The 15,266-nt window shown below is 45.9% G+C and overlaps 1 protein-coding gene across 4 annotated transcripts in view; it reads right to left on the reverse strand.

The window, feature by feature from the left end:
* Positions 1-14,803, reverse strand: part of EIF2B3 (eukaryotic translation initiation factor 2B subunit gamma) — a 157,672-nt gene extending 142,869 nt beyond the window's left edge. For 3 of the 4 annotated variants that reach the window (XR_012656218.1, XR_012656217.1, XM_075067570.1), the window contains exons 1-3: positions 14,697-14,803; positions 13,498-13,660; positions 8,236-8,375 (exon numbers count right to left, since the gene is read on the reverse strand). Coding sequence is in view for 2 of the 4 variants with exons in the window: in XM_075067570.1 (XP_074923671.1) it covers positions 8,236-8,375; positions 13,498-13,645 (288 nt within the window). In the remaining 2 variants the exon portion in view is untranslated. The remainder of the gene's footprint in view (positions 1-8,235; positions 8,376-13,497; positions 13,661-14,696) is intronic. The other variant, XM_075067571.1, reaches the window with a different exon arrangement.
* Between the last annotated feature and the right edge of the window lie 463 nt (positions 14,804-15,266).

Genomic DNA, 15,266 nt, shown 5'->3' on the forward strand with positions numbered 1-15,266 from the left:
CCATGGACGCAAACAATCGATTTCGGGATCCCACTGTGGACGCGCTAAACCGATTTTATTAGATCTGTTTTGTAATATCGGTTTAAGCTAATTCGAAATAATCGTGCAGTGTAGACGTACCCTTAGACTCCTGCATCCCAGACAAGTGCTCTCTGCACTGGTCTAAAGGTATACGGTGGGCCCCACCACCTCTTCCCAATTTTGTGCAGTGAGGCAGGGGTCTAACTCATCCCCAAGTAGGTTCTTGCAGGAATGATTACTGGCAGAGGTAGAGGCCTCCCTGCCACCTGGACTTAGGCACCCAGACTAGTGGATCACTTTCCTCCTCCACTATGTATTGTACAGGTAGCTGAGGTGCCTACCTCAGGCTTTGTGGATCACAAAGTTGTTCCTGTAATTTTCTAGGGGCCTAAAAGTTAATCCTCCTGACACTGAGCATTCCAATGCCCAAGTTCCTTCATGGATCCAGGCCTCATGGTCTAATTTAAGGAAAGATGTGACAAGTGGATGCAATCGATCAGGAGGGTGGGTAACAGTGATAGGAAAACATGGTTACATACACTGTGCACCATCTACATCAAGAAGAAAATTTCAGTGACACCTTCTGGCTACCTGTCTACGGTATGGAAAACTCTAGCAGGCAGATATAGCAGAAGTTGTCTTAGTTATTTTAACGACTGAATTTTCACTCCTAGTCTTTATAGATGCTCAAATTTCTGAAAATCAGAAGAATGGAATATTAACATACTGTACAAGATAAATAGCATGTTGTGACTGCTTCTGACTTCACTGCAGTATAACTGGAGGCCAAATACACAACTGCTTTATTTCTCTCCTGCAGAATCCAGCAAAGCCACTTGTTTGTGACTGAACAGTTAAAACTACGTTATTCAGTGCAGGATGTTGTTCCCTTACTTGATGCAGCTTTTTCAGTGCTGCCAACAAAACAATGTGGATGAAATCCACAGGAGTTTCATTTTGTTGTATGTATCCATCTAAGTTTTGTACACTGCAGGGTTTGAAGTTTTCTACTCCACTGGTGATGCAACTATCAAAATACCACAGAAAGTACTGGAGTCTTCCATAAACAACAGTAGAGGACTACACTGCTGCAACATTATATTTGCATATTTAAGAGAAAAAAGAAAATAAGTCAAGAAATGCAAAATTTAAAACTTGCACAATATTAACTCAGTCAAGAGGTTTTATATTTTATAAATATACTGTTTAATACACTATAAAAATACCATCAACTTGAAATCTAGTCAATTTTCTAAAACCTGAGTTAAAATTAGTTTCTGATATAACTGCCCGAGCCCTTTTTCGGACTTTTTAGTTTTATAATCACACTTTATTTTACAAAAAAATTTCTCTCTGTGGGGTTGCTGCGTGAAAGATACATACATATCAAGGAAACTGACTGATTATATACAGACAGCAATGAAATTGACCAAACACACAGACAAAATTTTATATTTTTTCAGTATACTTGAAATATTTGACATCTTAAAACCCCAGTCATGCAAACTGCTCCTTGCAGGAATCACCCCTACACCTACACACAACCCTGCTGAATTCAGCCACGTTCTGCACAGGGTACACTGCATGGCAGCCATGAAGGACTGGGTTTTCAGACAGAAATAAAATCCTTAAGTGTCCCTTTACAAGGAAGGCTTAAGAAATACAAGAATAGCAGCACTACATATGTGCAACTTAGCCAGGTTAACTTTTGTATTTCATAACCTTGTGATTTGAAATGTGTGATCTTAATGTTACATTAACATCAATGTTTTGCATTTAATTAATGTCAGCATTAACAATCCCAATTAGAGTTTGAAGTTCAAATTATTTGTAGCAGATTCTACTGCATGGGCTCAGAAATGATTCTTCAATTACTTATAAAAATTTAGACAGACAGTCACACTCCTGCTAAACCAAGTTTTCCTTTTGCTCCACTTTTAAGTGCTCATTAAACCATTGTGTCTTGAGAGCTTGCAGCTCTATTTGGTACAGCATTTCAGTAGTTTCCAACAAAAAAGCAACTTTAGCAATAATCTCTGATCTTGTGTATTGTAGTTATCCACCTTGAACAAGCTGGCATCTCACACATGGAAGAGAGGAAGGAGGATCTTGTGGTGAAGGCATTGGTCTAGGATTTTAGAGATTGGGGTTCAATTATCTACTCTGCCAGACTGCCTGTGTGATTTTGGGCACTTGAGTTCATTTTTCTGTGCCTTGGTTCTCCACCTGCAAGGTGGCAATACCACTCCACTACTTCACACGAGTGTTGTGAAGATAAACCTGTTACTGGTTGTCAGGTGTTCAAATACTGGTGTTAAACACCACAGAAGGTCTTGAAAAGGAATTAATTATAGACTCAGACTCACAGAAGAAGATTGAGGGGGGGTATGATTGCTCTTCATAAATATATCAGAGGGATAAATATTAGGGAAGGAGAGGAATTATTTAAGCTTAGTACCAATGTGGACACAAGAACAAATGGATATAAACTGACACTAGGAAGTTTAGACTTGAAATTAGACAAAGGTTTCTAACTATTAGAGGAGTGAAGTTCTGGAACAGCTTTCCAAGGGGAGTAGTGGGGGCAAAAGACATATCTGGCTTTAAGACTAAGCTTGATAAGTTTATGGAGGGGACGGGATGATGGGGTAGCCTAATTTTGGCAATTGATCTTTGACTATCAGCAGGTAAATATGACCAGTGGTCTGTGATGGGATGTTAGACGGGATGGGATCTGAGTTACTACAGAGAATTCTTTCCTGGGTGCTGGCTGATGAGTCTTGCCCACATGCTCAGGGTTTAACGGATAGCCATATTTGGGCTCGGGAAGGAATCTTCCTCCAGGGCAGATTGGCAGAGGCCCTGGAGGTTTTTCGCCTTCCTCTGCAGCATGGGGCACGGGTCACTTGCTGGAGCATTCTCTGCAGCTTGAGGTTTTCAAACCACAATTTGAGGACTTCAATAACTCAGATGTAGGTTAGGGGTTTGTTATAGAAGTGGATGGGCGAGACTGTGTGGCCCGTGTTCTGAAGGAGCTAATTTAGGCAAAGAAAGGACAGATCCAGGTAGAGCTAACTGGTTAGACCGATGTTCCAATCCAGCATAAACACCAACATTCTGAGTCAACTCTCAAAGTAGACATGCCTGACAGATAAAGGCGGTGCAAAGCAGGTGAAATGAAGACTGAGGAGATTTTGCACAAGTTTGCTTTGCCTCATTCATTTCAATAAATGGGGGACAGAGCCTGAAATGAGTGGAACCAGCTGCTTGCTGCTCTCAGCTGTGACTTTGTCTTGTGTTTGAATAATCAAGGCTAATACTGTAACAATGGACAGAGGAAAGATGGTCCAGTGGTTAGGGCTAGGGAGACAGGTTCAATTCCTCTGTGACCTTGGGCAGGTCATTTAGTGTCTCTACGCACTTCAGTTCCCCATCTGTGAAATGGGGATGATCATACTTCACAGGGCTGTTGTGAGAACAAATGCATTCAAGATCGTGAAGCACTCAAATACCACAGTGATAGAGGCCAGGTAAGTATGAGAAAAGAGAAAGTCTTTTTTCTACAGCACTTATAGGCTCTGCAGACCTGAGCTCTTCTGATATCAGTGCACAAAGTTTCTGAAGTCAAATCTTGGCAGACTCATCTAGCCTTTGCAGAACCAAACTGTTTACTTTAACCATGGTTGAAATAGCTGAGCTTCCACTATATTGCAGTGTGCTGAGACAGCAGGTCGTAACAGCGCGACATCCCCGCATAGGAGAACATACAGAACAGCTACGTCATGTGTATTTCATGATTTCCAGTGGTCTAATACCTATTCATATCTTACTGAGGTTTGCGCTCATGTGTGAACTGGCTTGAGGGTTATTTCTCACTGTATTGTATAATCTTGGCTTTACTCTCCCTCACCTGCACTAAGTACAGACAAATTGTCTAGAGTGTTACCTCATTTTTAGAGTGTTAAATACACTTGTTCTTCTGTTGGGGGGTAATTAACTCAATTTGAGACAAATAAAAATGTCAACAGCCAGTACAGACTTCTCACCAGTTTTTGGCAGTGGCTGTGATAAGGCTGCCAGCAAACTGCAGCCACAAGCATCAACTGTTTCAGCACAGAAACTTCAGATTCTCCAACCAGGTCCTCTCCTGTTATACCCGAGCTCTACTAGACAGACTCAGCAAATGTTCAGCTTCCTCGACTGTGTAGTTCTCTCACCTATTCCAGACAGGAGAAGACGTATCCCGTAATAGGTATACCAATTGTATGCATTAACCAGTGGAATGGCTCCAAAATACACACCATGCAGCAATCTGCTCAAGAATTCAGTGTCAAATTATTTGCAATGAGAGGGCACTATTTCCATCTTTGCTGGACAAACAAACATGGGGAGCAGAGGGAACTGCAGGTGGCTGCCAATACATTCACATACCGCAAACCTTTACTACAGCAAAGCCTCACACTGATTTCAACTCTCACCCTCAATTCCTCTCCGGGCCATTTTTAGTCTCTTTGCAAAATATACTTCCACGAAGCAGTATGTCCTTTTCTATGTCTCTCCTTACCCTTTACCCTCTTCACGGCTGTCTCCCTAAGTCTCCAAAAGAGAGGTGCAAGGATGGCCAAAAAGAGGGATGTAGGGATAGACCCAGCCAGCCAATACAACTGATAGAGCAGTAGTCCTGCTTCATTACCGCGTTCACACACATGGGTCAGAATACCACCCAAACAGCTCCAAACTGTGACTTGCACTTCAGTGCTCTTTGTACCACAGCTCTGCCCACTGGATTTATTTTGTTCTGTATATTCATCCTACGAATCACCTTTCCCAAATTACTCCCATTGTGTGTATCCAGAGCATAGGTTTGCCCTGTAGAGTACGTCTACACAGCAAAGAAAAACTCCTGGCTGGCCCATGACAGGTTGCAGGGGGGGCAGGGGGGCAGCATTTGTGTGTAGATGACCAAGAGGGCGTGGAAGCAGTGCGCGATAGCGTGGCTCGACCTGTCCAACGCCTTCGGGTCCATCCCTCATCACCACATTTTCAACACTCTACGGGAGTTCGGGATGCCAGAGTCCTTCCTTTGCCTGATCCGGGAACTCTACGAACACTGCAGCACCACCATCCGTATTCGGTCGAAGGGTGAAGACGCTGAAATCGCCGATCCACAGCGGGTGTAAAGCAGGGCTGCCCCCTCAGCCAATCATCTTCAACCTCGCCATGGAGCCGCTCCTGCGGGCTGATCTCCAACAGCGCTGACGGCTTCGACCTGCACGGCGAGAGGCGGTGAGCGTCTTGGCCTATGCGGTCATGACCTGGCCCTGATCGAGCGGATGACCCGAGAGGCTTCCAGGTATGCTCAACACACATCGGGAGAGCCGCTGACTGGACGGTTCTCCGCTTCAATGCCAAAAAGTGTTGCGCGGTCCTCCACGTCGACGGGAGCAAAAGAGACTCGGTGCTGGCGACGGAGTTCCAGATCCAGGCGAGCCCGTCGTTTCCCCTGGGCCGAAGGGCAGGCCGTACCAACACCTTGGCAACGCCGACGGGCATCCGCGTCCGGCAGACCCCGAGGACACATCCGGGAGATCCTGCAGGACACTACCAAGATCGACGCATCCCTGCTGGCGCCAGGCAAGAAGATCAAATGCCCTCAACACCTTCCTGATCCCCCTCGCATCGCCTTTCGTCCTGAGAGGTTCCGCCGTGGCAAGGGGGGGGGGGGGGGGGGGGGGGGGGGGGGGGGGGGGGGGGGGGGGGGTGGAGGTTGGCCCTCAGCAAAGGTGCCCCTCAACAAGGCAGACAAACACCATCCGGCAGCTGGTCAAAAAGTGGCTGTCCCTGCCCCAGGGAGCCAGCAACGAGCTCATTATACATTGCCCACAAGGCACGGTGGCGCCAATGTCCCCCGCATGGGAGACCTCTGTGACATCGCGGTCATCACGCACGCCTTCCGGCCTCCTGACGTGCCCGGACACCACAGTAAAGAGGCGTTCGCGGCGACTGCCCTGACGCACCGTCGTCGAGAAGCGAATCGGCAGGCCACCTCCGCCAGGATGTAGCCACTTTTCCTGAAGCGGCTCCCTGAAAGGTGAATTCGCCGAGACAGGGTGAATCGCCTCGTTGTGGTCCCGCGCCCGCAACGCCACGCGCCGACTAGGGAAGCGACTGGGCTGCGCTGGGTATGGAGCGAGGAAGCGGCAGGAGCTGGGAGTTCTGGTGCCGCAGATCGAGACGGAGGCAGCATCACCGTCAGCCCCGGAGCCAGAGGCGTGCTGGAGAAAGTCCCTGAAGGCCGCGTCCACGCGCTCTACGTGGACACCCTGAGGAAAAAAAACCCCGACCAGGGGGCCCCCAAAGGGGCAAGGCCTTTCGAGGTGACCAGCAAAGTGGACTCCAGCAACCACTTCTCCCCGCAGGGCAGCTTCACCCGCTTGTTCGCCAACTGGTGCGGTTCATACACCGCGCCCGGCTGAACTGCGTTCCCACTCAATGGAGCCATCCGTCACGGGAACCGGGACAAGCGCTGCAGGAAGTGCGGGTACACCCTGGAGACCCCGCCCCACGTCCTGTGCAGCTGCAAGCCCCACGCCAGAGCCTGGCAGCTGCGCCACAACGCCGTCCAGGACCGCCTAGTGAAGGCCATCACCCACACCTCGGTGAGATTGCAGTCAACCGCACCATCCCCGGCACCGACAGCCCGCTGCGCCCAGACATCGTCGTCACGGACGAGGAGCGGAAAAAGATCATCCTCGTCGACGTGACGATCCCGTTCGAGAACAGGACCCCGGCGTTCCGCGAAGCCCGAGCCCGTAAACTCGAAAAATACGCCCCCTTGACTGACACCTTGCGGGCAAAGAGGGCTACGAGGTTTACACCGACGCCCTGATCGTCGGGGCGCTAGGCGCCTGGGACCCCTGTAACGAACGTGTACTTAGGGCCTGTGGGGTGGGCCGTCGCTATGCGCGACTCATGAGACGTTTGATGGTCTCGGACACTATCCGGTGGTCTAGGACATTTACACTGAACACATCACCGGCCACCGCCAATACCAGGAGTGAGCCGTCATGGCTTCATGCACCACGGGGGGGAAGGGGAAACCCTTAAAACCCCCTACTAAACTATATCCCCTAAGTCCTGAACCCACCGACCTGGATTCCACCACGTGAGGGTCACCCTGTCCTCATTACCCCGGCCCGCCTACTCTAATCATGGCTATGTGTAACCCATTATATGAGCGATGTACAGTCACTGCTCCCCTACTGTATCTTGACCCCACCCACCGTACACCCCGCATTGGGGACATTACAGACTGTATATATTATATGCTAACCAATAACCAAATACCAACGTCCCCTATACTCTGTATGTTACCCCCCGATGACTAATAACTGACGCATCAAACTCTGTGTATCATCTTTATTTAAATATTCTCTAATAAACATTTAAATCTGTTCCAGGCTTGGGCTAAAATGCAGGCTCTCAGACCTCAGGGTCTACATAGCAATGAAATAGCCCCACAGCCCGAGCCAGCTGGCATGGTCCAGCCGAAAGTTTTTCTTTGCTGTGTAATTATACCCTAAAAGTCTCATCTAGTCTTTGTGGGTGTCTGCACCTAAAAAGGAAAAGTCTCTGCTTATACTTGAGTTTCTTTTTTCCAATACCATATTCGAAGAGGGGAAAAAAAGATACTTGAAATCTTAACTGGCCCACTGGCATTCTATTGGAAACAAACAGAGCATTTAATGCCATGAGTTGACAAGGGAATTAAAGAAACTGGGGTGGGAGGGAAAGGAGAGAGAGAGAGAAAACAACCAAACAAGTTAGAACATTAAGCATTTGACTTCAATCCACAAAACCAAATTCAATATTAAGGCAGAAATTCTTTCCCTAACCTACACAGTGTGCCTAGATATTGGATAGAGCTCCAAATAGATTATATGTACTGAAATAAGTAGACATAACAGACAATTCTGAACCTATCTCAGAACTTCCTTACTACTGTGGTTTTAAATTAATTCATTTGCATCCCTATTTGTATGATAGGCCCCAACCAAAATCATAGCCCCGTTGTTCTGCGCGTTGTATGGCACACAGTGGAGATAGTCATATCATTACACAGTAGAATTCCTAAAGAACTGCTAAGATTTTAACTCACATGTGAAAGAAAAATCTTAAAGGAGACATCCTTTAGCCAAGGTAAAAGAGTTGTACCTTAATTTTCTGATGAATATGCCTTAGTGAGTCTGCAGTACCCATGTCTGCATCATCGGGGATGCACACTATATCTAATTTCATCTTTGTGTCTAGGTTTAGCAGCTTCTGGACTTCTTTGGTTGTAACCACAATGACCTCTGTAGTAGAAAAGAAGAGAAGGGTGAGGGGAAAACAACAGGGCAACAAATATTAATGTATTCATCTATCCAATGCACAGGATACACACACACATTCAAACTTTCTCCAGCTTCCACTGTGCTTTATGAATGGGTTTAGCCCTTTAACAGAGTTCTTCAAATCCAAAAAAAACTAGTTCCAGATTAATAAATTTCATAGAACTAGAGGATTACGTTTTTGACAGACATGAAAGTAACCTCTTATACATTTTTCTTTTTTTTTTTTTTTTATCATGAGAGACATGGTATGGAATTGAGAGTGGAGCAGAGTACATTTCCTGGTACTGTTAGCAAGCGATTTACCATATGTACTTGTTCATTAGCCCATTCATTTATAAGCCAACCCCCCCAAGATGGCTAGGTAAAAATAACAAAAACTGTATGACGCTTTCATAAACTGACCCTGTATTTCAGGGGTTGCCAAACTTTGGCTCCTGGCCCATCAGGGTAAGTCACTGGTGGGTTGGGACATTATGTTTACTTGGAGCGTTTACTTGAGGGGCTCCATACCTGCAGACGCTCCAAGTAAACAAAATGCGTGGACCCACCAGCAGCTTACCCTGACGGGATGGGAGCCAAAGTTTTCCAACCCCTGCTATATTTTAAAAGCTGGCATCACAAGAAACACTCAAAAGCTTTGCTAGAATTATTTTAATGTAATCTAACGAAAAACCTGTTGTTGTTATAATAACACAGAATTCATGAGCAGGAGCGCAAATTATTGTTTGTTTCTGCATATTCAACAACTTTAAGTCTGAATCCTGCATCATAAGAAGACCTTTCTCTTTTGATTTCACCGTTGCTCATTTTAAATACTAGTATGAAAATAGTTTATTATTATTATTGTAGTTATAGATTCTGTAGGACTTGATTTAGGAATGTCACCTGCTTTATCACTGTCAGATTATTACTGTTGTTTATTTCAAAGCAGCCTATAGACTGGCATGTCTTTAGGGATAACAGGCTATTTCAATTTGAACAGAGATTCCATCAACTCTACACATTATATTTTCATATTGGCTCGGGACTTACGAGGTCCATTTCAAGGCAATCTAGTCCACTAAACAAAGCCTTTGCAACTTTAAAAGGCTGCACTATTGACATCAATAAATGGGTCAGCAAACTTTGGCTCCCGGCCTGTCAGGGTAAGCTGCTGGCGGGACATTTTGTTTACTTGGAGCATTTGCAGGCATGGACCCCCTCAGCTCCCTGTGGCCACAGTTCACTGTTCCCCGTAGCTCCCACTGGCTGGGAACGGTGAACTGCGGCCACAGGGAGCTGAGGGGCTCCATGCCTGCAGACGCTCCTGGTAAACAAAACGACAATGTATTAGATATTCAATTCAATGATTCCATAGAGTCTAAAATCATCAAATTTTGGTGTAGACCCATTTATAAGCTGACCCCCGCTCTTTGATGCATCACTTTTTTACCAAAAATATTCGGCTTATGAACGAGTATATATGGTATTAAAACTACATGCCTGACAATGTCTCTGACACCTTGAATACCTCTGTCTTGGTGCACCTAAGGAACAGTAATTTTAGCAATGAGGGATACAGAGTTAACTTTCTTCCCCTACTTCTCAATTTGCACAGCTCACTCTAGAGAAACACCAAACATGCTATTGGAGACAATAGTTAAATCAACTCTCCTAGCACCTGTCTGAGAGGGAAATGGAATAGTTTGACCTAGTACAACACAGTTGGGTTCAATCTAGACAGGAAAGACAGAAAGGACATGGGGGGATGGAGTGGTATGTGGGAGCATTAACAACACCATGGAGATACAGAGGGAAAATGAAGACTGTGATGGTAAAGTACTTCAGGTAAGGGAACAAACTTTATAAACAAAACCTCAACCACAACAGGCATTTACCACTGACATCCAGGAATGAAGGACAGAGTGAAAAGCAAAACTTCTTGAAAATAGCCTTGAAGTAGATAAAACATAAAATACTGTACGCCTGGGGATGTTCCCAAGACTTACGGTAGGTAACAAACACAACCAGACATGCACCAGAAATGTTCCCAAGTTACGAAAGAATGATCCAGTATGAAAAGAATCTAACCAAAAAAGCCATCCTGGATTGACTAATTAATGAGGCTGAGGAAATACACGAACACATAAGAACAACAGGGCAGTTTGGTACCGTCGACTAAGAGCTACTTTTCACAGTTGATTTATTTTGGTTACTAGAATTATAAAACCAGAGTGTGACGGGAGCATGGGATTGCAACTGATTTTATGTAAAGCAGTTTCTATAGTGTCCGACAAAAAAAAATTAATCTCAAAATCAAACGAAACTGCCTTGGATTCAAAACTAGCTAAAGGACCTAAAGAAAGGAAAATGATAAATGGCAATGTCTTGAGTTGGGGTGAAAACAGCCAGTGGAGCAGGGGTTGTTAGTACATCCAGTCTTATTTGACATTTGTATTAATTGTCTGACTGGGGGAAGACATCAAGTTACTGAAATTCATATACTGAGACCGTGAACACTGGCAAGAATAGAACAATGATATAAAGAGACCTAAACAGGTTGGAAATGTTAAAAAACCAATACACAATTCAAGTATGAGAACATAATTAAGGTTAAGACTTTGTCATGGTTATTTTTAGTAAAAGTCACAGACAGGTCACAGGCAATAAACGAAATTTCAAGGAAGCTAAGACCTGTCTGTGACTTTTGCTGCTGCGGCTCCGTAGTTTCCCCCAGAGGGGGCTGTGGGGTTCTCCCTCTGCCTGTGTCAGCTAGGAGCTGCAGCAGGGCCCTCCCCTTCACCCACTGCAGCTGGGAGCTGCAGGGTGACCATATTTCCCAAAGAGAAAATGGGACACCCCCAGCCACTCACCCAAGGTGTCCTCCCCTCCCCGCCCCTGTATGAGGCTGTCGCCTGTCGCTGAAGCACAGAATGTCACGAAGGTCCATGACTTCCATGACCTTCGTGATATAAACGTAGCCTTAAGTATAATTAATGCCAGAGAACACCGTTTTATAGAAAAAGATTAATCAAACAAACCTGATTTTATTTTTTTATTAAAATAGAAGTTCAGTTGATAAAGGTAATTTTGTAGATCCAACACACAAACTTCTGTAAGGCATTTGACTTAATACCAGATGACATTCTGATTTAAAACTAGCATTGTACAACAGCAATAAAACACATTAAATGGATTAAGGATTGGCTAGCTGACAGATCTGAAGAAGTAGTCATCAACTGGGAAATCATGATTGAAGGGGATGCTTCTAGTGGAGTTCCACAATCATCAGTCCTATCAGGCCTAACACTATGTAACATTTTTATCAATGATCTGAAAGTAAATACAAAAATCACTGCTTCTAAAATTTGTTGCTAACACAATGATAGGCAGAGTGGTAAATAATGAGGAGGATAAGGCAGTCACACAAAGCAATCTGGATTGCTCAGTAACCTGGGCCCGCCTAAATAAAATTCATTTTATTATAGCCAAATGTAAAGGCATACAACTAGGAACACAGAATGCAGGCCACACTGACAGACTGGGGAACTGTATCCTGGAAAGCGATGACTCTGGAAAGGATTTAGGAGTCATAGCCGATAAACAACTCAACAGAGCTCCCAAGGCAATGCTGTGGAAAAACGGGCTAATGCCACCCTTGGATGTATGAACAGGGGAGTAATGAGGAGGAATAGAGTGGTGATTTTACCTCTAGCTACAGCACTGGCGAGAAAGATGCTAGAATATTGTGTACCATTCTGTTGTCCACATTTTAAAAAGGATATTGAAAAACTGGAGACAACGCAGAAAAGAGCCACAAAAGTATCTGAGAGATGGAGAAAATGCCTTACAGTGAGAGACTTAAGGAGCTAACTCTCTTTATCTCAGCAAAAAGATTGAGAAACAACTTGATCACAGTGTACAAGTACTTTCCCGGGAAGAAAATAACAGGTGCTAACAGGCTCTTTAATGTAGTGGAAAAAGGCAGAACAAGAACAAGTGGCTGGAAGTTGAAGCCTGAAAAAAACAAATTAGAAATTATATAATTTTTATTTAATAGTGAGGGTGACTAACTACTGGAACAAACTACCAAGGGAAGTAGTGCTTCTCCATCTCTGGATGTCTTAAAATCAAGACAGAATGCCTTTTTAGAAGCAATGCTTTGGTCAAGTACAAGATGCTGGGCTCAATGCATGGGTAACTATACGAAATTCTATGGTCGGACTAGATCTAACTGGTCCATTCTGGCCTTTAAATCTATGAAACTATTAAGTAATTTTAAAATATTAACATTGGAAAAATATGAACTAAGACAGATGGAGAAAAATAATCTAAAAAACGAAGTGGGGAAAAAACAGAGATAAGGACAATTTACAAGTGTATGAATGGTTTCCATTCTTCCAGGAAGAGGAATTATTTAGGGTGTTACAAAGGTATAATTTGGAATAATGGATAAAATTAAGAAAAGGAAAACGTAGGCTGAATATGAGGAGAAACTTCCTGTTTGGCTATGGAACAGCCTCCCGAGGGATGGGATGGAAATCCCATTGTTTTGCACACTTGAAGGTAGAGGAGATAAAGCCAGAATAAATACTGTATTATTTGGCTTGGAAGGATTCGAGTCAATTCCACCATACACAACTTGACAGAACACTTTTCCATTGACAATAAAAGACATTTACAGCTAGCTAAGCAAAGACAGACAAATGCTGCTTGAGAACTTATACCAGTTAAGATATTTACTTTGTATATTTTGACATGTGATGTTGACAATTTGTTTTTTAACAGTTATAAACCTTTAACTTCTTGAAACTCAACGTCTACTGTCATTAAGTAATTATTGTTTGGCCCCCAATAATTTCTCGCAACTGTTTAAAAATTTAAATTGATAATTACAGTTTAACACACATAGTTTTACAGAACATTAAAATAAAAATCTAAATTATCGTTACAAATAAACATCCATATTATCCATGAAAATTATAAGATATAAAAAAATAAACACTGAATTTCTGCCAAGCCTGTGTGTCATGCAGAGAACTACCCTGCACTGACAGCAAAATGGATAAGTTAACCTATGGGTTAGCAACTGGCAATCTCTCACCTTCAAATCCAATTCGCTCTAACAGATTTAATGGGTACCAGATTAAAGGTTTGTTGCCTACTGGCAGGAGGGGCTTAGGGATGCTGGAAGTTAGGTCCATCATTCGGGATCCCCCACCTGCCGCCATCAGCACTGCTTGAAACTCCATCTTTACAAACTGCAACTGCAAACACAGGGTGTTTTTAGCACCATAGAATAAAGCTTTCAGCTCCTCCTCATAATCACCCAAATGATACCAGAACATTTCAGTTCAAAGTCCCCCACTTGGGGAAACCATTCATTCCCCAATACCAAATCAGCCATTCTTCCTTGGCAGATTTCAGACAACAGTTTTCTGATGCTTGAACATTAACATGTTAAACAACACACAAACATGCAATGAAACCTCAAATACCAACAAATGCTGAGATCTTCAGCGTATGGAGAGTCAAGAACGGTTTAGACCTGTATGTGTTCAAGACTTCAGAATACCACTTTCTGCCTAGCATGATTATGTAAAGAAGCAGGGCTGCTACCACATGCACAGACCCACAGCAGCGATAGTGCCATCGTTACCCCCTAACAGTGGGCCAGCAGCACCGGACGGACTGACAACCCATCCTCTGATGCCATCCCAACACAACAGAATCTGAGCACCTGGCGTGCCACAGAGATGCCATTCCCGGCAGCTCCATCACTGTGTTTATCAGCTACCAACGCGGCCTGTGGCATTGCCTGTGTCAGAAGTGCCACCTCCTGTCAGGGCAGCTCGACCCTGCAACGAAGCACTCGCCACTCTCAACACAGGCCCCAGGGCAATTCTCACAGTGTTGGGGTCACCGGCAATCAACTGTGACAGCCGCGTCCTCAGGCCGGGACCAGCCCCTTGCAGCACGAGCAGAGCTGGTCCTGTGCAGGGGTGATAACTGCGCCCCTTCCCCCCCACAGCGAGGGGAGCCCGGCCCCGCCCGGGGATGGGAACCGCCCCCCCCTTCCCCAGCGAGGGGACCCCCGGCCCCGCCCGGGATGGACCGCCCCCTCCCCGCAGCGAGGACCCCGGCTCGCCCGGGATGGGAACGCCCACCCCCCCGCAGAGAGGGGACCCCCGGCCCTGCCCGACCCCCGGCGGGGGATTAGCCCGGGGTCTGTCGGCCGGAGAAAAGCGGCTCCTCTGCCCCACGGCGGCCGGGCCGGGCCGGGCCGGGCCACCCCTCCGTTACCTCAGGTGCCGCCTCTACCGGCTTCTCCCTCCCCGGACCCTTGCTCTGACAGGACAGCAATGGCGGCACCGGCAGCTACTGCGCCTGCGCTGCGGTTACCAACAAGCGCCGAGAGAATAGATAGGTGGCCGGAAACGACGGGGGGGAAGGTGGGGGTGAGGAGCGCCGAGCTATTGATCTCCCAGGAGAGAAGGCAGCAAGGACAGAGGAGGAGCACAGAGTCATCGATCCCCCAGCAGCAAGCTGCGGGGAAAGGGAGGAGCACAGAGTCATCGATCCCCAGGAGCCTGTTGTAGGGTGCAGGGCTAGAGAGGGAGGAGGCCCTGGCTGGAGTGCAGGGGCAGCTCCCTGGCTGGGGGCAGAAGGGGCTCATCCAGCCAGTCCCCTCCAGTGGTTGGGCAAGGACGCACGCGCTGCAATGAAGGGGGGCTTTAAGGCAGCTGTGGCTCTTGGCGTGGGATCCCCCCTGCAGAGATACTCAGCTGGCTAACAGCACCCCGATACTGCAGGGAGGGGCCACGCCTGGGTGAAGGGGACCCCATTTCCAGTAAAATGGGGGGGCTTCCTTGG

This window comes from Chelonoidis abingdonii, chromosome 7 (assembly GCF_003597395.2).
Source record: "Chelonoidis abingdonii isolate Lonesome George chromosome 7, CheloAbing_2.0, whole genome shotgun sequence".
NCBI classification, from domain to species: Eukaryota; Metazoa; Chordata; order Testudines; family Testudinidae; genus Chelonoidis; species Chelonoidis abingdonii.